Here is a 26,878-nt window from a genome sequence, read left to right as displayed (position 1 = left end):
TTTGAGCATGCTGATTGTTGGATGGCTGGAGCTATCCACCAATTAGAGAGCTGATAGCCATGCATTACATGGAAGCATGTGGATAGACGCCACAAGACCGCAGAAGGAGTAAGTTATGATTTATTTATTCCCATGAATAGGGTTTGCCATCGATGGCAAAACTGTGAGTGGCCATTGATGGTTAACAACTATACAATAGGAGACCATCGATGGTTTTACTCATCAATGGCCATCCCTTTTTATTTTTATAGAATGACCCGCTGGCCAATCACATCCTGTGGGCGGGGCCTCACGAGTGCCAGGGCGGGGCTATGCCCCGAGTCCAGGCACCTTGAAAAAATAAAAAATATTAGTTTAGGCTGTGCCATCGATGTAGGGAAACCATCTGGTTCTCTCCTATTGATGGCAAAAACATTCGACATTTGTCATACACCATCTATGATTAGTAATCATCGGTGGTTGATGGTCATCCCTACCCAAGAATGAACCTCTAGCCTGTCCCACGTCAATTAACCCATTTTCCTGCATTTTGCACATTTTTACCCCAAAAATTACATATCATTATGGGCAAATGAAGATAATTAAAAAAGTGGCTAATTAGCCATTAGGGAGGGCGTCCCAGTAGTTCTGAACCATGTCTTGACATTTTTACCTTAAAATAGGGTTTTTCAACAACTTTACACCTGCTCAGGAGGTGGTAAAAAAAATTGCATCAAATCCCATGGAGAATTATCGCTTGTTAACTTCACCTGCAACTGAATTGCCCAATAACCACTTTTGATTAAAAAAGAAAACTTTCACGCGAAAATGGATTATCACCTGCAATTGAATTCCCCCTATGTTTTCCTTAATGGAAACTGGACAGAGGAAGGGGCTCCCCTTTAGGACCAGACCTCACCGGATGAACAGGGTGAAAGCCCAGAATGGCGCCTTGCTGGGTGCCAGAGCCTACTGCGCATGCGCATATCTTCGGAAGACTAACCACTATTGCACATGTGCAGCGGCCATTTTGGCAATGATGTTTGCCATGGTTGCAGCGCCGACGCAGGACTCTGGAAAGGTCAGTAATAAAACATGGGTCCAGGGGCCTCTGTGCACACCACATTACACCCATTATAGAAATGCCAATGTTACACCCATTATAGAAATGCCAATGTCCAGGCCCATGCGGACCCTAATCTGGCACAGGATTTAGTGAGGAGATGCCGAGCTGAGATAGAGTAATGAAAAGCTGAGCTGTGATGCATAAGAGCTGCAGACTTATATAAAGCCCTATGAAGAGAACTGCAGAGTGAGAATGAGAAGCAGCTTAGAGTAAGGATGTGTACACATAGGGGGTAATTCTGAGTTGATCGCAGCAGGAACTTTGTTAGCACTTGGGCAAAACCATGTGCACTGCAGGGGGTGGGCAGATATAACATGTGCAGAGAGAGTTAGATTTGGGTGTGGTGTGTTCAATCTGCAATCTAAATTGCAGTGTAAAAATAAAGCAGTCAGTATTTACCCTGCACAGAAACAAAATAACCCACCCAAATCTAACTCTCTCTGCACATGTTATATCTGCCTCCCCTGCAGTGCACATGGTTTTGCCCAACTGCTAACAAAGTTCTTGCTATGATCAACTCAGAATTACCCCCATAATGCGATATTGCATGCAATACAGCTGATATTGTATGTTTGCATACGATATTGTGTAATGTGTACACACGATATTGCGTGCGATGCGCGCTGCCGCAGGTCATATCCTACATCGCACGTCGGATCTGCATGCAGGTCCAATGTGCGATATTGCTTACTAGGGCCATGCTGCCAAATGCAGCATGGCCCGCTCCTCCTCCTGCCACAGCCGACATCGGCAAGAGTGTATGCACTTGCCAATGTCGGGACCCAATCGCAGACGATGTAGCATCTTATGCACACATGTGGAGTTTAGTAACCACATATGGTCTGAGTCAGAGGCGTTTCTAGAGAGGAGGGGACCCATGTGCAGACTCCGTGTGTGGGCCCCCACCTCTCCTGTAGCCGCCACCGTCGCTGTTAACCCTCTCAGCACTGAGACTCTGGCACAGTGCCAGAGTCTACAGCGCATGTGCAGGACTCCAAAAAAATGGCCGCCGTGTGCTGTAGACTCTGGCACTGTGCCAGAGTCTCAGTGCTGAGAGCGCTAGCAGCGTAGCTGCGGCGGTGACGGCTACGGGAGAGGAGGGGGCCCACACACAGTCCCCGATGGGCGCCAGAAAGGTGAGTATAGAAGAAATGGGTGCAGTGTGTGCGGTGAGGGCCCCATTTTGGACCCAGGGGCCTGTGTGCACCGCACACACTGCACCCATTGTAGATATGCCAGTGATCTGAGTCCATGATTGCCTAGCACCTATAAATCAGTGAGAGACATATAAAGGAGAATATATTTGAAAAACAAGCACTAGCAAGGAGATGTATATATATATATATATATATATAGTATATTGTCTTTTCATTTCCATAACCCAAGTACTGTGCAGGAGGGGAGCCTTAGATGTAGATTTTATTGCAACCAAGTAATTTGCTGGAGGATTCATGTAATAAAAATATTTATAAGTAGTGATTATCTATTGCCCAATTTATAGTAATTTCAAGGCACAATTAACATTATGTAACATCACCTGTGTCCACACCAGAAAATACTTTGCTGGAAAGCCTGCATGAGTAGGGACCACTAGTCAGTAACTACCCGTAACCATAAGCTAGCCAGGTAGGAGGAATGAACCAGCGAGAAGGTGAGCTGTCCACTCATGCACCTCATACCAGCTACAAAGAGACAAGTGGCGTACATTAGTAAAATACAAATAGGGACATTTAACAAATTTGGTGCACAGAAAAAAGGTGGTGTTTTCCAGGGCAACTGATGTTCTCAACCAGAGATAGGCAACCTAATACTGGGGCAGAGGTAGTAAGCCTAAAGAAGGGATAAAAAAGTGATAAAGCAGTGATAAGCACAAGGTGATAATGCACAAGTCAATCAGCTCCTAACTGTCATTTTTCAAATCCGTAATGACTGGCTGGTACGTTATCACCTTGCACTTATCACTGCATTATCACTTCTTTATCCCTTCTCCAGGCTTAATACATCTGCCCCAAACATGAGATTTATCATTCTTAAAACGAACCAACGCAAATCCTTTATCTTATTATGGTAATAGTGCCCAAAAAAAATCACACATAAAACCATAGTAAACTGAAATCTAATTTCTGAAAAGCCCCTAAACGTCACTAAAACTGCTCAGCTCTTCCTCTCTGCCTGTACAAACTGCTGCTCTACAGCCAAGTCGGCCATCTTACTCTACACATCTATGCAATTTCGACAGAAAAGTGTACTTGTGCAAATCAACAACCATGTTACACTTCATGAATGACTTCTACAGGGACTAATGTTTTAAATAGCATGTGTACAGTATGTAGTCAATCACTCTATTACATGATCCAGTAAAGGCACTCGTTCCAATAAACTGAGATGGTGCATTCACATACATGAATATTGGTTCAGACCAGGGGCAGGATGCATGACAGATTGCATTTACATCAGGGTGCACCCAGGCCAAAAACAGTAATCTACGAGGTATACACAAGGATAGCGTATTCTTGTGGCTTGACATACATTGATAAGCAAAAAAAATAATACTCCATATAGTTTCATTTTTTTATGTAATCAAATACTCATTTAATGCAAGGGAATTTAACACGCAGCCCTCTAGCTGCCGTGGAACTACACATCCCAGCATGAACTGTTAAATTTTTTGCATAACCAAATATAAAAATTGTAATGGAGCATGCTGGGATGTGTAGTGCCATTGGCGGGCCACATGTGGAATGCCCTTGATTCACAGCTATCTTGTCCCTGCTATCTGTCTCCTCTTTTCTTGTTAGGTAATTTATGACTAATATTCATGAGACCTTACGAATATTCATGGGACCTCACTAATATTCATGAGTCCTGAGCTGGGCAGTCGAGAGCCAGACTGGGCCCAGGTACTTTTCAAGGGGCGTGGCCTAATCACAGGAGGTGTGGTCATGTACCCTTAGAAAAAAATTCTGAAAAAATGGTATATTAAGCACCTCCATGGCCACACTGCAGCCCAGTACACAGCAGTGTGTGCTGGGCTGATGAGAAGATCTGCGGCTGCTACTGCCAGGTAAGAGGGAGGAAGCCTGGGCCCCTGCTGGACCCTCACTGGGCCCCTCCATCAGACCTGGGCCCAGGTAATTTGTACCCTCCCCCCCCCCCTCTCTCGGCACCACTGGTCCTGAGTAATATTCATGGGACATGACTAATATTCATGGGACATGACTAATTTTCATGAGTCCTTACTAATATTCATGGGACCTAATATTTACGGGACCTGACTAATATTCATGAGTCCTTACTAATACTCATGGGACCTGACTAATGTTCATGAGTCCTTACTAATACTCATGGGACCTGACTAATGTTCATGAGTCCTGACTAATATTCATGGGACATGACTAATATTCATGAGTCCTGATTAATATTCATAAGACCCAACTAATATTCATGAGGCCTGACTCATATTTATGAGGCATTGGTTCATACTCAATTGATAGGCAGAAATATTTCTTCAGTCCACGAATGGTTGTAATTAGAATCCATAAATGAAACGTTGAACCCCACTAATTGTTGTGAAATTCATAGTATCAGTCAGGGTTAAAGGAAATTTTTCATCCAGATAATTTGGCATTAAATGACACTTGTAAAAAGATCTTTCCAAAATGTCTATTTTATATGTCCCATAAAACAGTCAACATTGTTACAATGGTCAGCCAAACTGGGGCAGTAAGTGCCAAACCACACCTTATCCTCCTCGCTCAGCAACTCACACAAAAGTCACAGGCTGCTTTTTTTTTTTTTTTTTTGCATCGCCAAAAGAGCTACATTTATTTCCTTATTAGGTCAATGTCAATTAAAAAAATCTCTTTACAAGTATTACAGTGACGAAAACCAATTGTTCGGAAGAAAATGTAGTAAAATAAAACAAAATAGAGGAAAAGGTCATGAAAATAATATTATCTCACTCCCCAATTACCAGCCGGAGTCTGCTTTGAGTTTCTATTGGGCTCATGCAATTTAAACATTATAATTAGACTTGCTGAATAGATGGTAGCATGATAGCAACTTCTGAGAAATGGCATTTACATGGCAACCTTTACGGTCAATATGTTAAACACCCAGAACACATCACAGGCTAGTGGGGAGACAGAAACAAACAAACCTACAGATGGACTGTTCTACTTTTTTCTTCTTCATCAGTGTAGGATAGGGCTTCCTGCTCAGCAAGTTTAGGGCTGTAGAAGCAGCTTTAGCATTGGCCTGTTGTTACGGGTTGGGTTTTCATTACTGCCGCTGGGTATCCCGGCGGTCAGCATACCGCCCGCGGAATCCCGGCGGGGGGGGGGGGCGGGGGGGTTGCGCGAGTGCGAGTCCCATGAGTGGGAATAGTTACTGCTAGTCAGCATGCCGACTGACGGGATTTAGAGGGGGAGGGATGTAGCCATCGGTAATGTGACCGGTGGTCTCCTCCAAATATTGGGCCTAATTCAGATGTGGTTGTTCTAGCGATTGCTGTTGCTATCTTTTGTAGTTCGCAATGCGACGATACGCTAATATTGGCACTAACCTGAGCATAGTGACGCCCACTGCTGTCGCATCATTTCTGTCCGACGGTGTACAACTGCTGATACATCGCTACCATCGTCGCAATCGGGTCATGTCGCAGCGTCTGAGTACCTCTGAAGATGTGCAGGCTGAGCTGCTCTCCCGGGATGCAGCAGGCTCTGCAGTAGCAAGTTAGATCGCAACTGCTAATTTATCCACGGCCAGAAAATGCCGTCTGAATGGCCATGACGCGCCCGCGTTTACCTGACCACTCCTGGTTCCCACCACTAAACACCGTCTTCCTGTCACTATTTAATTTGCCACTAATTGCTCGGTGTGACCTCAATCGCATTTCGATCGCTGCATGTGCACACTGCAGTTCATACACATGCGCAGTAAGAACACATCAGCTGATTTGCGTACAACAACCACTTTGCGACCACATCTGAATTAGGCCCATTGCTATGAAAAGGGCATCTATTGGAAGCTTTAAAGCGGTCTATTTACTAAGCTTTGGATGAAGATAAAGTGGACGGAGATAAAGTATCAGCCAATCAACTCCTATCTGTTATTTTTCAAACACAGCCTTTGACATGGCAGACAGGAGATGATTGGCTGGTGCTTTATCTCCGTCCACTTTATCTCCATCCAAGGCTTAGTAAATAGACCCCTTTAAATCTCCCAATAATTTTCTGTGATGGCTCTCCGGAATGGTTGGGTGAAGGCATTTCGTGATCAGTCACATTGCTAATCTCGCACCACATTGGGGAGAGCAGAAGGAGCAGCGTTTGGCTACATAACATACAGTAATGTGCGCAGTCATTGCGGCTACACGCGGCAGAGACCTGAGCATGACACCTAGAATCATACACTTGATTCATATTCTAGTTTCAATGTTATTTCTGCACCTTTCATCTTATAGTGGCCAAAACATGGAAAATGTAATAGGTGATTTTGATCACTTTGAAGAATAGGCCATACATATATACACTGACGCAATGGTTCATTATGGACCATGTATGTAGCGTAACATGCTATCATCCAACCATGGTCAGTGTGCAGAGAGCAACAGAGAAATACAAGACATTCAGAATGAGGGGGAAATGCATCAAACCATCTAAAGAGGACCCGTGGTGGTGTTGCCCATGGCATCCAGTCAGATAGCTACCTATTTATACAATGTACTATATAAATGATAGATAAAATGTGATTGGTTGGGATTAGCACCTCCACTTGGCCTCTTTAGAAAGTTTGATACATCTCCCCAAGTAGAAGAATGTACTAAACTAATAACTAGAGGTTCCCTCATGTACTACTAATAAAACAAGAAAAGGCAAAACGATACCTAAACCAGATAGACCCACAATAGATCCTCCTTAAGCCTCAATACAAACTGAACTAAATACAAAACTGCAATACTCTAAATGTCAGACTACGGAATTCAATTCCGTGTGATGTGCCGCCAGATACCACTGCGATGTCCCGCTGAGCTCATTAGTAGATTTCATGGAGAGGAATTCCAAAAATCAAGGGTAGTGAAGATACAAAGCTACTGGCCCCCACATGCTTGCACCATACACAATAGCCTATGAGAGATCCATGCTGGAGGTGTTACTGTGCGCGGAACTTCTCCTTGAAGCAAATAACAAAGGGGGTAATTCAGAGTTGATCGTAGATGTGCTAAATTTAGCACATCTACGACCATTTACTCTGACATGCGGTAAGACGCCCCACATGTCAGGCCCCACCCCCCACCACACACACACAAGTACAAAAGCATCGCACAGCGGCTCCCTACCTCACGCAGCCGCCGCCTCCTCCCACCCAGCGAACACCTTTGCCTGTCAATCAGGCAGAAGCGAGCGCTGGGCTGAGATGCCGATATCATTTCTTGCATGCACATGCGCACTGCGGCGCATCCGCACATGCAGTTCAGACCTGATCGCCTGCTGTGCGAAAACGCACATCAGTGATCAGGTCTGAATTAGCCCCAAGGTTCTGGGATTTCAGCTCACAGTTATAGAAGTACATTGCCGAGATTTAGCTCTGTACAAGAGAAATTGCATTGCTTTATATGATTTTATAAGTGAGCGTGACAACAGAAGCTATAGCCGAGATTATAGCGTGACAGACAGACGTGGCATACAGTACATTAGAAACACTTGTTAGGCACCGTCTGAGAGGGATTTCATCCTTTGTACATTGTTATATGCTAGGTGCTACTTCATGACTGTCATCACACACACATCACTGTAATTAAGATTCCTTTAAGATCTTCTCAGATTAAATACACACCCATAAAATCTGTCAAGAACCATATTTCCGGGCAGGAAAATTACATTAACATGTCCATATCTGTGTCTTGCGACTACATTTTACCCTACACATGGAGACAGTCAGTTTTCTGTTTGCTTTGGGCCTTATTCAGGTTTGTTAGCAAACAAAAAAAACACACTAATGGGCAAAACCATGTTGCACTGCAGGTGGGGCAGATGTAACATGTGCAGAGAGAGTTAGATTTGGGTGGGGTGTGTTCAAACTGAAATCTAAATTGCTGTGGAAAACTAAAGCAGGAAGTATTTACCCTGCACAGAAACAATATAACCCACCCAAATCTAACTCTCTCTGCACATGTTACATCTGCCCCACCTGCAGTGCAACCTGGTTTTGCCCATTAGTTTTCTTTTTTCATTTGCTAACAAACCTGAATAAGCATGCTATATCAAGTTTGGTATGCATGAACAGACGACGGCTATATCGTTAACGACCCATAGGAGCATGAATCACATGTAACAATGTCACATATAACAATATCACTCAGGAGGGTGAAAATGAGCGATATCGTTTAAAATATCGCCCAGTTAGTATGCACTTTTAGACTTGTTGCATCGTCCAACGTCTGCTTGTAGACAACAGCAGTTTGTAATTGTTATTGTTTCCACTTGACCAAAGCATAAACCTACAGACAGAGGGCGGTATCCAATTATCCGCGGAAATTTACCACAGCTAACTGGTTCGCCGGGGGCTATCCAACTAGCCCCAATAAGCAAGAGCTTATCCACGATGCCAGCACTTATCGGCGATTATGCTTTGCGTGCCTCAGGCGTGTGGAACACAATCCACGGTAAGTGCCCCCTAGACCCGAGATAAGTGCTGCGACAATACATATGTATTTTCGCTCAAAACCTACCAACCTACCTACCTACCTACCTATGTATTTTCGCTCAAAAAATGGGTGGTTTTCGCAAGACCTAATTAGATAGGGGTGATGTTAAAAAAACTGGGGGGGGGTGTTTCGTGGCCATGCTACTGTCGCAGAGAAGTAGATACCCCCTGGAATGTTACTTGTAGCAGAAAACAAATCTTCTATAAGCCAAATACTATTACAGAAGCTCAGCTACAGGTAAGGTCTTTGCATGACAGGTTATACTTTCAGTCTTTCAGAGCATAGTCTGACATGGGTATGGGACTCAAGGTCGACAGCTATTAGGTCGACACCCATTAGGTCAACACCCATTGGTCGACAATGGGTAGGTCGACACTAGATATAGGTCAACACTGCCATTAGGTCGACATGAACAAGGTCAACAGAGAAAAAAGTCAACATGAGTTTTTTATGTTTTTTTGGTGTCGTTTTCTCCAAGTGACCGGGAACCCCAATTAGTGCACCGCGTCCCCTTGCATGGCTCGCTTCGCTCGCTCAAGTTACCGTTCCCAATAGTAGTCCACGTGGATTGGAAAGAATGAAAAAGTCCCCAAAAAAGTGAAAAACTCATGTCAAAGTTTTTTTCATGTCGACCTGTTCAGGTCGACCTATTTATAGTGTCATCCTATCCACTGTTGACCAATGGGTGTCGATCTAATTGCTGTCGACCTAGGGGTATATTTACTAAGGTGGGAGATTTTTAGAACTGGTGATGTGCTCACATCCAAGGCCCTCATTCCGAGTTGTTCGCTCGGTATTTTTCATCGCATCGCAGTGAAAATCCGCTTAGTACGCATGCGCAATGTTCGCACTGCGACTGCGCCAAGTAACTTTACTATGAAGAAAGTATTTTTACTCACGGCTTTTTCTTCGCTCCGGCGATCGTAATGTGATTGACAGGAAATGGGTGTTACTGGGCGGAAACACGGCGTTTCAGGGGCGTGTGGCTGAAAACGCTACCGTTTCCGGAAAAAACGCAGGAGTGGCCGGGGAAACGGTGGGAGTGCCTGGGCGAACGCTGGGTGTGTTTGTGACGTCAACCAGGAACGACAAGCACTGAAATGATCGCACAGGCAGAGTAAGTCTGGAGCTACTCTGAAACTGCTAACTCGTTTGTAATCGCAATATTGCGCGTACGTCGGTCGCAATTTTAAGAAGCTAAGATTCACTCCCAGTAGGCGGCGGCTTAGCGTGTGTAACTCTGCTACATTCGCCTTGCGAGCGAACAACTCGGAATGAGGGCCCATATGCGATATATGACTGAGCTTTCAGAGGTACGGATTATGCATTTTGGGGAGGATTTCTGCCTTTGTTCATGGCCGCGTAACTTGTTTACCCACTAAACAGCCTAAACTGGACTTCTGTCCAGTTATCTTTATTGAAGTCCGACTATAATCCAAAATGAAGGATTTTGCACACAAGTAAACAATATGCTGGAAAGTGCATAAATAGCACAATGAATAAGTGCCCAAATACCAATATAATAAAAAAATCTAATAAAAGGCACCGTTAAAAAGGGTGGGCTGTACTAACCCTCACTAGTACATCCCGCCACACATTGCAGTGTCATTACGCTAATATTAACATACTAGGTGCTTCATCGCGCCCTACGGGCGCTCTTCACACCGTCGTAGGGGGGCTACGCCCCCTTAACCCCTGCACGCCTTTGTGTGGTTGAATATATGTATTATATGGAGTATTACCTGCATTCCTACTGTTGTTAGTGGGTGGCCAATGGTGAAGGGGGCTTCGCATCTTGCTACGGCGTGAACAGCGCCTGCAGGGCACAATGTAGAGAATGTAGCAGGTGTGGAGGGGGGGGGGGGGTGCGTGGATGCCACGGGTGGGGTCGGGGGGGGGGGGGGGGGGTCAGGAGGTACCGTGTGTAGGGGAGGAGAATGGGTGCCGTGGGTGGGAGAGGGACAGGTGCAATCGTGTGGCGGATCGGGTCAGGAGGCGCCGCAGGTGGTGGAGGGGTGGTTGCGGGTGTTGCAGCGGGTGGGGGCGCGGATGGGTGAGGGGGTCGGGAGGGGTGGGGGTGCTACGAATGGGGGAGGGGGTCTGGAGGTGGTGTGAATAGTGGAGGGGAGGGGATGTGGCGGGTGGGGGAGAGGCAGGGCTGTTGGGGATGGGTGAGGGGTTCCGAAGGCGCTGCGGGTGGAGAAGGGGCTGGTTGCGGGGGTGTGGTGGATGGTGGAGGGGGTCCGGAGGTGCTGCGGGTGGTGGAGGGGCAGGTGTGGGGGTGCGTGGATGCCATGGGTGGGGGAGGAGGGTGCTGCAGGTGGGGTAGGGGGTTGGGAGGTGCCGTGTGGGGGGTGAGAAGCATGGGTGGTGCGGGTGGGATAGGGGCAGGTGCGGTGGTGTGGGGGATGGGGTCTGGAAGTGCCGCGGGTCCTATACACACAGCAGGATAGTGGTCTGTACAGCATGGCCATATACACACACAGCAAAAATATTTAACCACTTGCGCTCCTTGCTGAAAATCAGGCTGCAGAAATTAAATGTGACTTCCACCAATCACTAAAACACAATATAAACACAAAACCAAATTCCTGCGCACTGATCAAGGGTATAAGACACTCTGTGTTAGATGTCTATAGGTGTAAAACCTATCTAGGTTTAACTTTTAGAATAGATCCAGAGAAGTCCCAGTAAAGTCAATTGTAAAAGCAGTCAATATTCAGAGATTTTATAGTCAGTACTTGTACTGATCTCCCTTAATTATAGAAGATCAGAAAATTGAAGCAATGTCCCAATGAAATTTTGACAGTCAAAGATAAACTCTCTTATCTGGTCTCGTCCTAGGTCCTCCAACCAATTAGAAGAGGTAAACGTGGTAAAACTTGTACTCAGTCGGCCCCACCGTTTTCAATTCTTTGTCAATATCCTCAAATATGGTACATGAAAAACAAATAATGGGGAATCATAGTGCAGACATGGTGCAGAGAGGGGCTGCGCTTGGAGAGCTGCTGGGAGGGGAGAGACTTCTGTTTCTGTGGAGCTGGGGGCAGGAGTGGTGAGAGCCCTTACGCCGGCACACAGACAGGTGCGGGTGAAGGGGCTGTGGTAGTGCAGGTGTTCCCGGCGTTGTGGTGACGGGGGCTGGCGGAACACTGTGGGCCGGGGTCGGGAGAGAGTTTGTGCTGGGGTTGTGGGGAGGGCGGGTGCGGTGTGTGCAGCCGTGGTGTGGACGGCGTGCTGCGGGACTGTGTGCCCGCAGCGCGCCTGCAAAGTGACAGATGGGGCAGGGGTTGTGCGGAAGGGGGGTTATCGGCGGTGTGCGCTGCGGGTGTCGGGCTGGCCGTGGTGGGGAAGGTGGATGCGCAGATGATGGGAGGGGTGATGGCCGGGCGGCCGTGATGCGTGTCCCTGGGCAGGATGGTTGTGGGAGATGGTGCTGGGCTTGTGCGGCGGGTGGGTTCGGTGGTGTGGGGTTAGGTTGGGCAGTGTGTGCTGGTGAGGTATGCAGGCGTCGGGGTGGGGGTGTGAGCCGTCAGTGGCTGGATGTGGGAGCTGGTGGAGGGGGGGTTTGGGGTTGTGTGGGTGACAGTGGTTTGTAGGTGCCAAGGGAGGGGTGCATGGTTACCTGGCACTGTGGGGCGTCCGTGCACTAGTGGCTACAGGCTGGGGATGGTGGGCGGATTCTGTGGCTGCTGCTCCGTTCTGCTAGTGGTGTGCTGGGACAGGGCAGGAGCTGCTAACTCCACCCAGCCCTGTGACTCCACCCAGCGTTAGAAAGCCAGGCACAGAGTCACGAGACAAATATATAGGAGATGCGATTAGTGCACTTTGCGATCAGTGCCGGGAGTCTGTCTACACATGTGCACAGTGACGCAGCGGCCACAGGGGGGGCTGGGAGGGATCCAATCAGATCTTCTATAGGCTGGCGTTACCTTCCGCACCAAAGCCCGGCATTGTTGGGCTTAGTACATATGGGAAATGCGATTAAAAAAATAAAAAATGAGTGTTCTTACCGCATTTTCCCTTTAGTAGATCCTGCCCTAAGTGAAGCTCAAGCAATCTGTATTTTAGAGGAAAATGATAACATGTAAATTAATTAAGGGAACATCAGAAAGAAACAACCAAGTGGCTTTGTGGGGATATGTATCAAAGCTTGCAGCGAGATCAATCAGCTTCTGTCATTTTACAGGTTGGGTTTGATAAAATTAGAATTAGGTTGGTTGGTACTTTCCACTGTATCTCTCTAAGCTTTGATACAGATCCCCCTTTTTCTTAACCCTGTGTTCGTGCTAGGTAGGCATTGTGCTGCATGCCAGCATTATCTTGTGGTCTGGGAAGAATCTTAAAGACCGTTATACACGCTACATCCATTAAAAAAAAAATGTTGTTTTTTTTCCGCTCTTGCAGTATTCACTACACAGTCTGTTCTTCACACACATTACATTTTGATGACCTCGTGTCGTTTCCTGACTTCCAACCATTTGACATTAAATCTACTGTAAATTATTCACAAACTCTCAGAAAAATCTGCTGCTTTCACCTGAAAGGGTTCCCTTCCCAGCATGCACCAGCCCTGAAACCTCAGCAAGGATACAAGCTGTGAAAATAAACTCCTAAAACAAAACTCTATTGTTTCCGTGCCCCGTCCTGCTTTTGGTACTTTTTTTTTTTTTCTGCTATAAAATAGTTTGTACTAGACTTTCTTCTCAACTAAATCAACATGACAGTTTGGCTTGTTGCAGTTTGCACATGTTTTATGGGGATTATCTTTCCCGATAAATAATACACAGGCTTAAAATTATTTAGAACGTCCATAACTCTTTCATATAAGGGCAGATTTGTGTGTTTTGCTCGCTGCAAAAACCTTAGGACAGTAAGAAATGTCTTTTCAAAGTTAAATGATATTGCTAAATTAAGAAAAAAAAATCTGTTTATAGGACAGCGTCTGACATGACCGTCCAATTCTCAATTTAGAACTGGCCAAACTGCAGACTTCCATTATGGGTGTGGTACAAAATGTTGAAATTCAGAATGATAACACCAGAATGTCAACATAAACATTATGTCGATATTCACAATGATGACATGGACATAATGCTTTATTTTTTTTCTAGGTTATTCGAGCCCTAACCCTAAACCTAACCTAACATAGACAGTCGACAATGTGCCAGTCAACATTCTGCCCATGTCCATATTCTGAATGTCAACATTCAGACCACGTTGACATTCCAAATGTCGACATACAAACTGCATACCTTCTGTTTTACAGTATCCGGTCTCTAGGTCGACCACACTTAAGTCGACAGTCATTAGGTCAAACACTATTGGTCAACATGCATTAGGTCGACAGGGTTTCTGGGTCGACATGTTCTAGGTTGACATAACAATAGGTCGACATGGGTTTTCACAATTTTTTCCATTCTTTTTAACTTTTTCATACTTTACGATCCACGTGGACTACAGTTGGGAATGGCAACCTGTGCGGAGCACAGTGAGGCACCTTGCCCGAAGCATGGCAAGCGAAGCGAGCCATGCGAGGGGACACGGTACACTAATTGAGGTTCCCAGTCACTCTACGAAGAAAACGACACAAAAAAGAAAGAAAGAAAAAAACTCACTTCGACCTTGCTCATGTTGACCTAATGCTTGTGTTGACCTATTTTGGGTGTCATCTTAGTTATTGTCGACCAATAGTGGTCGACCTAGACACTGTCGACCTAAGTGTGGTCGACCCTATGAACCACACCCCTATTTTACAGTATACTTTTTCCAAGCACAATAGAAAGATGCCACACGCAGCAGAATAGGGGTATACATGTGTGCATCCATAGGGTTAATTATTTTATTTCTACATATATAAGTTGTAATACCTATGAGGGCCACATGGACGTCTAAGAAGACTGTATTCATGCTGAGATTGGCTGTAAACTTTAGTATCAGAGAAGACATAAATTGAGAAGCCTGCTTGTACCTGACACTGCCATTAGTAGACATCTAAGAGGTAGTGCCTTATATGATATTCAGGAGACAGTCAGCTACATTCCAACAGACTGATCACTGTAAGCAAAGCATTATGGGTCACTTTTAGACAAAAGGCTTTAGAAACTGATGGTATATCTTCGGACATTCTGTGTCTTGGGTATATGTTAGGTGTATAAGAGATAAGCACTGGTACTAACCAGTGACTAGCACAGCATAATATGGGCTAACATCCGACAGCAACACCTAGACCAGAGGTTCCCAAACTGTGTGCCGTGGCTCCCTGGAGTGCCTCAGGACACTTGCAGGGGTGCCCTGGGTTGGTGGTCTAGGACCAATTCAAATTATTCATGGTCAATATAATAGGCAAAACCAGTGCTGGTGGCTGCCAATCATAAAATATGTGGCCAAACAGAAGCAAATCTTGTCCCTCACCACACAACTGACCCTAAGGATGACATATAAACGCAATCTACTTAATGTAATATTTCTTTCTAAATTTCTCAATAAGAAATTTTTGGCCTAGGGGTGCCGTGAAAAAAATTCTGATATTCTAGGGCGCCGTGATTCAAAAAAGTTTGGAAAACACTGACTATGGTATATAATGCAAGACTGAGACAAAAGCTATAGCCTCTACCAGGACCTACAGAACTGCAGTATGCTTGTACAATAAACAAATGGAAGTATGCCCCAGTTTTGGCTATACAAAGGTGGCTAAACCTACACCCACTGATCATAGACCAGAATACCTAATGTAAAAAAATCAGGAACATTGGGTATTCTGGTCTATGTGGGTGTAGGTTTAGTCACCTATCATTATCCCCAACTGGGGCGCACCTCCATTTGTTTATTGTACTTGTTCTGTTTGAGGTGATTTCCCCTTTTATTGGAAGACAGCTGCAATGATATTTGGAGTGCAGGTGGTATTTTGTTTTATTTTGGTTCTAACTGCAGTATGTTGCCTGCTTGTGTATATGGATTGATCTGAGCATTTGATGATAAAGGACGGGGCTCCTCAGATAAGAACCAAATTGTACTTTAAGAAGATGACTGACTTGTCTGTCTGTCTGTTTGTTTGTTTGTTTGTTTGTTTGTTTGTTTGTTTATTTGTTACTTTTGGAATAAAGTTTAAGTAAATTGTATTCACTCAATTGGTTACCTGAAGTACTATTAAATTTGATCAGAACGAAAACCACACAATACAATGTGCAATTGTTCATGATAAGATATCTTAGTTTTGTTTGAACATGGAATTCAGTTACTGTCGGTATCAGTTATCTTTGATTTGCTAGGAAATGCAATTTTTGTTCCGATCACGCAGGAACGCATCATACTTCCAGAAAGTGCAGTTATGGGGTCTGGAATATTTAAAGGCATAACCCTACTCTGACCAATATCTGCCTTATATTGTCGACCCCTGCCACATTTTGGTTGCATCAATGTCACTACTGGGGCTATGGTGCAAAACAAGGGCAGTACGGATGGTGCAATGGTAAGCATTATCTCCTCACAGCACTGAAGTCATGGGTTTGATTCCCACCACGCTCTAACTGTGTGGAGTTTGTATATTTTCCCGTGCTTGAGTGGGTTTCCTCCGGGTAATCCAGTTTCCTCCCCCAATCCAAAAATATAACTGGCTTCCAACAAAATTAACCCTAGCATGAATGTGTGTGTGTGTGCACATGTGGTAGGGAATATAGATTGTAAGCTCCACTGGGGCAGGGACTGATGTGAATGGCCAATTTTTATATGTAAAGTGCAGCGAAATATGCATGCACTATAAAAATAACTGGTAATAAATAAAACAAGGAGGAAGAAAAACAACAGCTGATAACTTGCTTCAGTGACATCACTAGTACCTAGACAATTGACACTTTCTTCTCATCAACTGATATACCAATATCATCCCACAAAATGCCTGCCTGTATCAATGCCTCAGAGATGTCACTGGCTGTCAATAGGTTACATTGAATATTTGTTCGCACCACAAAATTGTTGTCTCCACTATTTTAGATTGTAAGCTCGCAAGAGCAGGGACTTCTTTCCTCATGTGCCTTTCCTTTTCTTACTTACACTATCTTATACTCCATACTCCCTTTGATGGCACCTAACTCCGGGTTTTCTATACCTGTCCTATTTTGTCCTATACTGTAAGTGCGGTTTTCTTGTTTGCTCATTTTATTATGTACTGTGTAATTGGGCGCTGCGGATCCCTTGTGGCAACATATAAATAAAGGATAATAATAATAATAATTTGCAGACATCGTAAATACACAACAAAAAGAATCCCTGTTTTTATGACTTTATCAACCAAAAATAGAGCATTGCCTAGCAAGAAAACTTGTCTTAAGAGGACTTGTTACCAGTCTAAAAGGGATCTTTTATGTTATGGTAAGACTACTGTATGTATGACTGACAATGTTGTGTTCTCCCACTTCCCTCACAGATACACTTTAATAATAATAAATAAATAAAAAAGTGAAAAAATATATAATAAAAAGTAGCAGTGGAAATAGAACATTTCAAAGTCAGTAAAGTCTCAGTAATGTAACATAGAACAATGATACTTTAATGTAAAGCCATGTATTTCCACTTCATTTGAAAGCAGAAAATGAAAGTGATCCAAATGCACTAAACCCAAGCCCTCTTATTTAATTAATGGATTAGGTGCACTGAGAAGTTTCCTCTGAATTCCAGAGTCTTATCTGGTGAACTTTGAATACATAGCAGTGTCAGCTGCAACCTGAGGGAAGCAGAACTGAATGAAAAAAAAAAAAAAAGATTACTCTGATAATTGTAACAAAACGTTGGTGAAATTGATAGATAAAATGTTGATACACAAGTCTCGCAGATAGATTGACATTTGTTCTCATTATATACAGTAACTCACAATAACTCATTTCTGACTGGTTGCTTTATGCTTTTATACAATTACATCTTGTTAATAAAAGGCATTCATATAATTTGTTCAAATCTACTTGCTACAATGTTACAGCCAATGGCAAGCTAATTACTGTAAGCTGTAGGGCACATCACCCTTTTACTTAAGGCCCATACACACTAGACAACAAAATAAAAGATATCGCTCAGAAGGGCCATTCTGAGCGAGATCTTTTACAATCTCGTCCAGTGTGTATACTCAATGTCGTTAACGATTCATGCTCCCACGGATCGTTAACGACCCCCTCCCTCGTCTGAACATGTACAGACGAGAGAGGTCCTCGTTAACGACAGCCATGCCGCAGATGCAGCATGAGCGTGCCCACTCCCCCGCCCCACCATCGCTTCCTTGCCTGCTGGCATCGGCAAGTGTGTATGCACTTGCCGATGCCAATATCGGTGTCGGTGGGGGCTTGTCTAGTGTGTATGGGCCTATACACTTGTGTACTCTCCTAGAATATTCAGGCATCTCCTAAATTTAAAACTGGGTGGTGTACATCTAAAGATGGGGGCATACACACTCGTGCCCACACACACGAAGGTGGCGGGGGCTATTCTGCATTACGCAGCATGGTATCATCAATGCCATCCCCAGATTTACCTGCATGTATGGACGGCAGGGGATGTCGTTGACGACCCGTGGGAATGCGCATCATTCATCACATAGGGCATACACACTGGATGATATTACAAACGATATCGCTCAGATGAGTGAGAATGAGCGATATTACCTAGTGTGTACCCAGCCTGTGCGAGTTGTCCCTCTGCATCCCACTCACCTCTCTGGTGAAAGCTATGGAGTGATAACACTCAAGCCGCTGTGGACCTACCACACGTGTTGTGGGATGTTATGAATCCCAGCAGGTTCAAAGATTATGCAAATTGCGCCACTACATCACTCATTCCACTTGGTCTTGCCCTCAGGGATCTCCAGAAGAAAAGGTCCATTGCGAATGCAACTGTCCCCAATGTAAGTGATTACTTTTTCCCCTATATTCCCATCTCCTGTGTCATACTTAAGCAGTAGGCAGCAGGAATAAAAACAGGTTTCCTTTGGAAGCCAGATGTGTGTGGCGGTGTGCTTAAAGGGGGGGGGGGGGACAGTCTAGATCCCCGAGTCTGCCTGTAGCATTTACATGGGCTTCACTGTGCGCAGTTCCCTCCTGTACACTACGAGCTTCTGGTCAGGGGATCTTGTATCCAGGTGCCAGGACTGCAGTTCCACCACTGTCAGAGGTGTTATACACCAGGAGGGAAGTAGAGATGGAGGGGCTGATTTTGAACTGGGAGCGGAGCAATAAAAAGTGCAAGTAATTTTGCCACCTGGAAAAAACACGTTGCACTGTAAGGAGGTCAAATACATTTATTGTTTTAGCACCCAGGGTAAATACTGGCAGCTTTTGCACGTAGCCCACAAATGCTGGACAGCTTTATTTTTACATTGCAACTGAGTCTGGACTCTGGACACATCCCTCTCACATCTATATCTCTCTGCAGATATTGCTAACTTGCAACATTTGTATATCCGCTGTGCTTTACATAAGACATTGAGGGTGTGTAAAGGCCCCCATGCACTACAGCGACCTATCGCATGCAAAATTCCCTTGAACTCCCCGGATACTCCCCGGCAGCTCCTGGACTCACAATATAGGAAATGCCGCTCATCTTCACTCACGATGTACTCACGACAGATCGCATGTGTTCTAACTTTAAAGCACCTCATCGTATGCGACATGGCCAGATCTTACCAGCAGCAGGTAGGATTATAGGATCCATCATACTACTCCTGGGAGCGCATCTCAGATCGTAATCGTAAGTGGAATACACGCGATGTGACACTTTTACTAGCGATACGTCGGCACCTAAAGGCCGATATCGCTCTAGTGTATGGGCAACTTAAAACCAATTCCTGTGTGGCTAAAGTTGCAGCCCAGCATCTCCGCTACACTGTGAGGGACTTTTTGTTGTGCCTGCGAGGTAATGAAGAGGCAAGATTTCAAGAAAAATACAGTATACCACTCCTTCCAGAGTGTTTCCGTCGCGGCCGATATTGCATACGAACACTAAAACTAGAATATTATGGTTGCGGGGGAGTAATTATGGAGGGGGAGGAGTAGAAAGGGCATAATTAATAGGAGGGTGGTTGGAAATTAATAAAAATGAATGAGACACTGCAGGAGTGAGTAGCGGCGGGAAATTAGTTGCAGTATATAAGTTACAATCAATATGAGAAGTCGTCAGTCTACTATCGACATTAGCTGTTTGATGAATGGGACAGTTACAATTCAAGGGGACTGTCCAGTCATCCAAACTGCCAGAACGGTTTGTCCTTCTCACCACCAGTGGTATGTGCAGCAATGCAGAGATGGTTTATTGACCCGGTGAGGGTTAAGCCAACCTAGCCCTTCAGAAGAACTAATAATGCTGCACAAAATGAGCTCTCATTACTGTAAGTGTGCAAACTCTGTTATAGCATGCATTTACATGCACTATCATAGACTTTGGTGTCACCCAACTCTCGGATAGATCTTACATCAGAATGGAAGACATTAAAGATAAATGTATGATGGTTGAGAAAACCATTTGTCCTATATACAGTACAACAGACTTTTTGCTAGCTCAGTGATTCTCAAACTGTGTGCTGTGACACCCTGGGGTGCTTTGGGAGACACTTGCAGGTGTGCCCTGGGTTGGTGGTCCAGGACCAATTCAATTTATTTATGGTTAATATAATAGACAAAACCAGTGCTGGTGGCTGCCAATCATAAAATTTTCTTAATTTCTCAATAAGACACTTTTGGCCTAGGGGTGTCGTGAATAAAAAGCTGATGCTCTAGGGCGCCGTGATTCAAAAATGTTTGGGAACCACTGTGCTAAGTAATAACATTATAGAGCCGCCGGACCCGCCATCAAGGGAGGACGGTTGGGACTTCAGTCCTGTGCCCGGACCAAGATGGGGCCTGGGTGGAAGCTGTGTGGATAGGGGGCCCGACCAGCTGCGCAGCGGCAGGCATCAACTGAAGTATTATGACTATGGACCAGCAGCCAATCTGGAGCAGCCGGGTGGCAGCCGTGAGAGCAGCTATGCACAACCCAGGGCCTGTTACAGGTTGCATACGGCTGCTCAGGCCATCAGCGTAGAGGGTCTACTCTGCACCAGGCAGTTTGGGGGGAATTATTCATCAGCAGTCCCGACAGTGACTTGCCTGTGACAGGCAGCCTTGCCAACAAGGCTACCGGTCTTAGCGGTTGCGGAGCTTCTGATTTTCATATTTGGCCAGACAGTTTTTGTAAAAAAAAAAAAGACCATGGGGGAAATGTAATAGGGCGTGAGAATCAGAAAGTGAGAGATTTTGATCCTGTTTTTTTTAAAGTGGAAATCATTTAAATGTCAGAATCAACCTGGTGTTGCCATGTAAATGATTGCCACTTTAAAAAAAACAGGAGAATTTGACCAAAATCTCTCGCTTTCTGATTCTCACACCCTATTACATTTCCCCCCATGTGTGCACTGTCTGTAGCAGGCTGTGACATGCGCTCCCAGCTGAATCCTCATCCTTCAAGAAATCCAAGGTAATCCGCTTGTATACTTGTTTTAAAAAACATTGTACATTTTTCACTACTGTACTTAGAGGCCATTTATTAATAGTTAGGTTTTGACTTGATCATTTTAAGTTATCGCCGTTATTCACAGCAATAAGAAATTAAGGGGTAAATGTATGAAGCAGTGATAAGAGTGGAGAAGTGAGCCAGTGCAGAAGTTGCCCATGGCAACCAATCGGCTGCTCTGTATAATTTTATAGTATGCAAGTTATAAATGTTACTTCAATGCTGATTGGTTGCATTGGGCAAACTCCTCCACTGGCTCACTTCTCCACACTTATCACTGCTTCATACATTTACCCCTAAGTACAGTACCACCCAAATGTATCATTCATCACATCCAGGGAAATGGACTGGCGTTTTCGTGGAATATCCTGTAAATAATCATTCATAAATAGACCCCTTCAAGAGAGACCCCTTCACCATTATTATTATAAAATTAGTAGCATTTAGTTCAGCATCCACTCAGTCACTTTTTCGTGTTATATATAAACACCCTAAAAACAAAAGCATAAAAGTAATCATGACGTAAAACATTTATATTACTGCAAATCACGTTTCCATGAGTGGAGTAAGAGACTACAGCACTTCCCCCCAGGGGCAGCGGTTTCCTGCACACGCCGTGGAACATCTGGGTGCAACTGTGTGGTGGGGTGTGTCTTTCAGTGCTAATGGCACAGGGCCTGTTAGAAGGGGACTTAGCAACATCATAAGCATGCAGGCCAGGTCATGACAAACAGGGCTTAGATGAAAGTACTATAGTGGAGGCAGCTGGTGTGACTGCTGCAAATTAGGACTTTTTTAAAAAAACAATTGGTGAATTATTAAGATCAAAATTTAAAAGGGCAACACTAGAGTATTTTGCAATTATAAGCATTGCCCTTTTAAATGTCACGTAAACATGTTATGAAGAATAGTAAATAAACCACTTGGTCTACCTGCCAAGAATAATATGGTCCAGATTTGGCAACACATGTATTCAGCCCATCCATAAGAGTCGGGGACAACACTCAGAAGCACAATTAGTGCAGATACAGACCTCACACACTGGCAAATCATGGCAACATCCTTTGGATTTTTCAACACTCCTGATAGACATTTTATTGAACTCGATCAGATGTTGATGACGATTTATCGTTATATGAGGCTCACATTACACAGGGAGAAAAACAACCAAATTAGGCATCCAAAATTGTTGCAAACAGATGTGTTCTTATAAACGGTGGTTCAGTTGCGCAAAACATCCCTTTCTCATCCCAGTTCCCATCCGTCTTCTTGCTCAAAATCTGCGTCTTATTCACACACACAAGGAAAAACAACTGGAAGTGACAAAACTACTAGCTAGATTACACTGATCAGTTTGATGTGCCACCTTTGTATACGTGTGTGCGTCTGAATCTGTATAGAAAGTGCTACCATGCAGCGGCTGCGTCTTTTTCTCACGCCCGTTGTGCTTCATCAGCGACTTTGTATGTATATTCCTTTACGGCTAAATTCCCAGCCCAGTGATGCTGGTACATTGTGTGTGATATTTTGCTGTGTCTGAAGCCCAGGTCCCTGGGGGCGTAGCCAAACTACGCCCCCTCCCAAAAATGGGCAAGAAACTGTAATTTGGGGAACTGCAAAGCAGGGCAGCGTGCTCAGCACTGGGGCACGATTCAGGGGTGGGGGCTGATTTCTCCCACTATCTGTAAACCCCCCCACTAAGTCACCCGGAGGTAGTGCGGGGAAGTCCGTGTGACCGGTGGTGGGGGTAAACCACGATTACCCCTACACATAGCACACAGATGCTTCCTCAACTTAAAGTTGCTCTGGACAATTAACATGTGTGGATAGGGGAACGGGCGGTCTACATTTCCCTAGCCCAGTTGTCCATTCCTGGCCTTAGGGACCGAGCACTCTGCCTCCAGCAGGTGTAACTACAAGACATGGGCTCACCTGGTGCAGTCACCCCTAAGCCTGCAGGGGCCCTTTCCCTGGATCCGCTGCTACCTCAGCACACAGCGCTGTAAAGGGGGTCAGCAGCACACCAACCCCACCAGGCCCTTCCAAGCTCCCTGGGCTTGGGTAAATAGCAGACCCTACCCCCCCTTTCAGCGCCACTGAAACCCCCCCCCCCCCATTAATACTGTCTGTTCTTTATTAAAGAAATGGAATACCAGTGTAAGCGTGTGTGTGGAGGGGGGGGGGGGGGGGGCAATTACTAGCCGCAATCTTCTTAAAGCCTGGTTTTCAAGTCCTTAACAAATTGCCATGTTTGTGTGGGGTTTGTATGTACTCTCCACGTTTGCCTGGGTTTCCTCTGAGTACTCTGGTTTACTCTAACAATCCAATAACATACAGTATTGGAACGTTATGTGTCTTCTGTCAAAAAAATAACCCTAGTGTGTATGTGTATCCATGTGGTAGGGTATAAAGAGTGTAAGCTCCACTTGGTGCAGTGACAGATGCGAGTAACTGAAATATTCTCTGCAATGCGCTGTGGAATATGTGTGCGCTATATAAATAGCGGGTTGATAAATACTCTTTAATTACAACTCACCATAGAAAAAGAAGGAAGCTGTTTCCACCTTTACAATTACAAGATTTCATTTTACAGTGGATATTTTATAAAGCAGCATGCTGTGTGTGTGTGTGTGTGTGTGTGTGTGTGTGTGTGTGTGTGTGTGTGTGTGTGTGTGTGTGTTTTTGTGTGTTTTTGTGTGTTTTTTAAAGCATTCCTCAACATTTTCCATTTAATTTAATTGAATTAGCCTCTATGGGATGTAACCTTACCTGATGTAAGCCCAGTATACAAAGCATGAGGTTTTCCATGCACAATTAGTATACATGTGGAAATGAGCCCCTAAATTTCCAAAACAAAAGGAATTCATCTATTATGGTTGATAAGTGAAACTCCTGCTGTTCTGGACATGCCGATAGCACTGCAAGCTTTGTCCAGTGTCACTGGTGTAAGGATTGGATTACCCTCTCTGCTGCCACTGAGCTTACAGGCAGTGACCTTACTAATGTACAATGTCACTAGGTTCCATGGTGACACAAATCAAGGTGCAGTGGTTTTTTGTTTGTTTGTTCGTCTTCAAACAAAATTTCCCATGTACCCCTCACTACTTGTGCTAACATTCTGTCATGTCTTACGCTACATGAGTCACGTTCTAGAGACTAAAAATAGTTCCCTGACAGATGTTTTTTTTATTTATAGATAATAATGGGGGGGGGGGGGGGGGGGGGCTGTATCTTACAAAGAAATATAAGAAAAAGATATGTGTGGCGCACCATGGACTTTGCCACTAAGCTGCGCCATGCGTTCCGACACACACTTTTTTTGTTTGTTTTACAAAATATGCTTCTTATTAGGATCACTAATGCGCAAAAGTACAATGCACTTGCAGTCTGCACTGGTGCTGGCATGGCAACACTAAAGGTGGGTACACACTAGGCGACGTGCTCTATGAGAGACACCGCCTAGAGTTTCCCAACCCGGGCCGGGCATACACACTGAGCGATATGACGATGATATCGCTCAGTGATATCACGCAGCGGCCGGGCCGTGCAGGCAGCTCTTAGACGACAATCCAAATTGAGCTGACTGCACAGCCGACAGCGAGGATCGTTGATAACTATCAGGCCGCGCATCGCTGGTCAGCTGCGATTTACTTACTTGATGAGAAAGTGAACGACGTTGCCCATTTTCTTGGCAAGTGTATATGCCGAGAATAACCCATTTACTCTACCCTAGGTAAAAAAGCTAATGACTGGGAACTGATACAAGTGAGCGTCACTATATGTATTGTGCCACCCATCCCTGTGCTTAATCTGCCACTTTATGCAAATACTAATCCTACTACTGAGCCACTTTGGATGCAGCTAAAATGCGAATAAAACACTAAATTCAGACAAAAGTATGACAGTCTGGGCATCGCTACCCATGGCGGAGCGTCGCAATGCCACTCACAATATAGCGCAAAAAGGATTGGTACATGAGGACACATCTGTAAATTAATGTTAATATTTCCCAAAGCAACAGATATTATGTTTCGTATTATTTCCATTTTATAGAGGTGTGAGGGAAAACTTGTAATGTCAGCACTACCCTATCCAGCTGATACTATATGTGCGCAGCCGGGCATCGCGCCCAACTGAATCCCCCCCATGAATGCAAGGGTTGAACCTCAAGCATTTAAAACAGGTATTAGGATCACTCGTGTAGCTGCTTATGTTGTATTCAATCACACTGTGGCTGTGCTGCAGCAGATTCTGGCAGTTAGGCAATCTGGCTTTTGTTGAACTACAGGTTCCACCAGATTAAACCAAAAGACCCAGCAAAAACTGACACAAGGTATCTAGGGAACCACAAATCTCAGCAGTCCACGACAGCTGTAAAGCCACAGGTTGCCGCTCTCTAGATCACATTATGCTGTAGGTTTTGTTATATATGTTCATATATATATATATGTAGGTTATGTATAATATGTTCATGTCTCTATATTCATGTAACAACTGCACATACAGAGAAAGAATAGCCCATTGCATGCTGCACAGATTGAGGTTTGCCACATCTATGATCAGAAACAAAGCACAGGGCAGAGCCAAAAAGTTGCTAGAAGTTAATGATCACTCACTTGGAGAGGGAGGAGAGGCTGTGTCTGCTGTAGGATCTGCTGCTGATCATGTCTGCTGATGGAAATCACTGACTCTTTTTCAAGTGTTCTTCATCCAAAAGGTGCAGCAGCTGGTAGTGGGACAGCGCAAATGGCATAATCCCTAGTGCCAGGGCTGAGCACTGCAGGCAGGATGCTCCCTACACCTAGGGCACACAGCTGCTCCTGCCTTGCCCCATCCAACTATGACGACAGTCCCCACCACACTTATCACATGATCTCATGGGTGAGAGTGATCCCCCCCCCCTTTACACTCACACTCACTCACTCTCTCTCTCTCTCTCTCTCTCTCTACCGTACTCACTGTAGTAGAAGTTCTTTGTCCTTTGTCTCCAAAATCTCCCCCCATAGCACAGGAATGTTATACAATCAGCTCACGTCAGCTGAGAAAAATTACACTAAAACATTTCGGAGTCTGTTATCTGGAAACCAGGGATTCTGGAGGGATTGATAGGAGGCTGCTTATACGTATACTGCAAATCTCCAGCTTGAATATTTTATTTTTTAGATCCTAGTTGGCGTATATGAAAGAGACACTAGTATTGTATATGTGCATCTGTACATTACCTCCACAGACTTAACATGCCTGGGAGTTATTGTAGGCTGATATTATTATTATTATTATTATTATTATTATTATTATTATCATCCTTTATATGGTGTCACAATGTTTAAGAACATAAACAAATTAACAAAACAAGAAAACAGTGACTAAAGACAGGTACACACTAGGCAATATTATTATTACCAGTTATTTATATAGCGCACACATATTCTGCAGCGCTTTCCAGAGAATATTTGCTCATTCACATCAGTCCCTGCCCCAGTGGAGCTTACAATCTATATTCCCTACCACATGTACACACAAACACATTCGCTAGA

The 26,878-nt window shown here is 44.6% G+C and overlaps 1 protein-coding gene across 8 annotated transcripts in view; it reads right to left on the bottom strand.

Annotated features, from left to right (window-relative positions):
* CALD1 (caldesmon 1) overlaps positions 1-26,878 on the bottom strand; it is a 267,520-nt gene that overhangs the window by 63,226 nt on the left and 177,416 nt on the right. The window contains exon 1 of one of the 8 annotated variants that reach the window (XM_063928511.1): positions 25,958-26,190. The exons of the other annotated variants lie outside the window; for them this stretch is intronic. Coding sequence (XP_063784581.1) covers positions 25,958-26,007 — 50 coding nt within the window. The 5' untranslated portion in view covers positions 26,008-26,190. Of the gene's footprint in view, positions 1-25,957; positions 26,191-26,878 lie in introns of those variants that run through there. 8 annotated transcript variants of the gene reach the window in all.

The sequence above is a fragment of the Pseudophryne corroboree genome, chromosome 6 (genome assembly GCF_028390025.1).
Source record: "Pseudophryne corroboree isolate aPseCor3 chromosome 6, aPseCor3.hap2, whole genome shotgun sequence".
Taxonomy (NCBI): domain Eukaryota; kingdom Metazoa; phylum Chordata; class Amphibia; order Anura; family Myobatrachidae; genus Pseudophryne; species Pseudophryne corroboree.
Note: the sequence above shows the minus strand (reverse complement) of the source record. Positions and strands in the feature narration are given on the sequence as shown.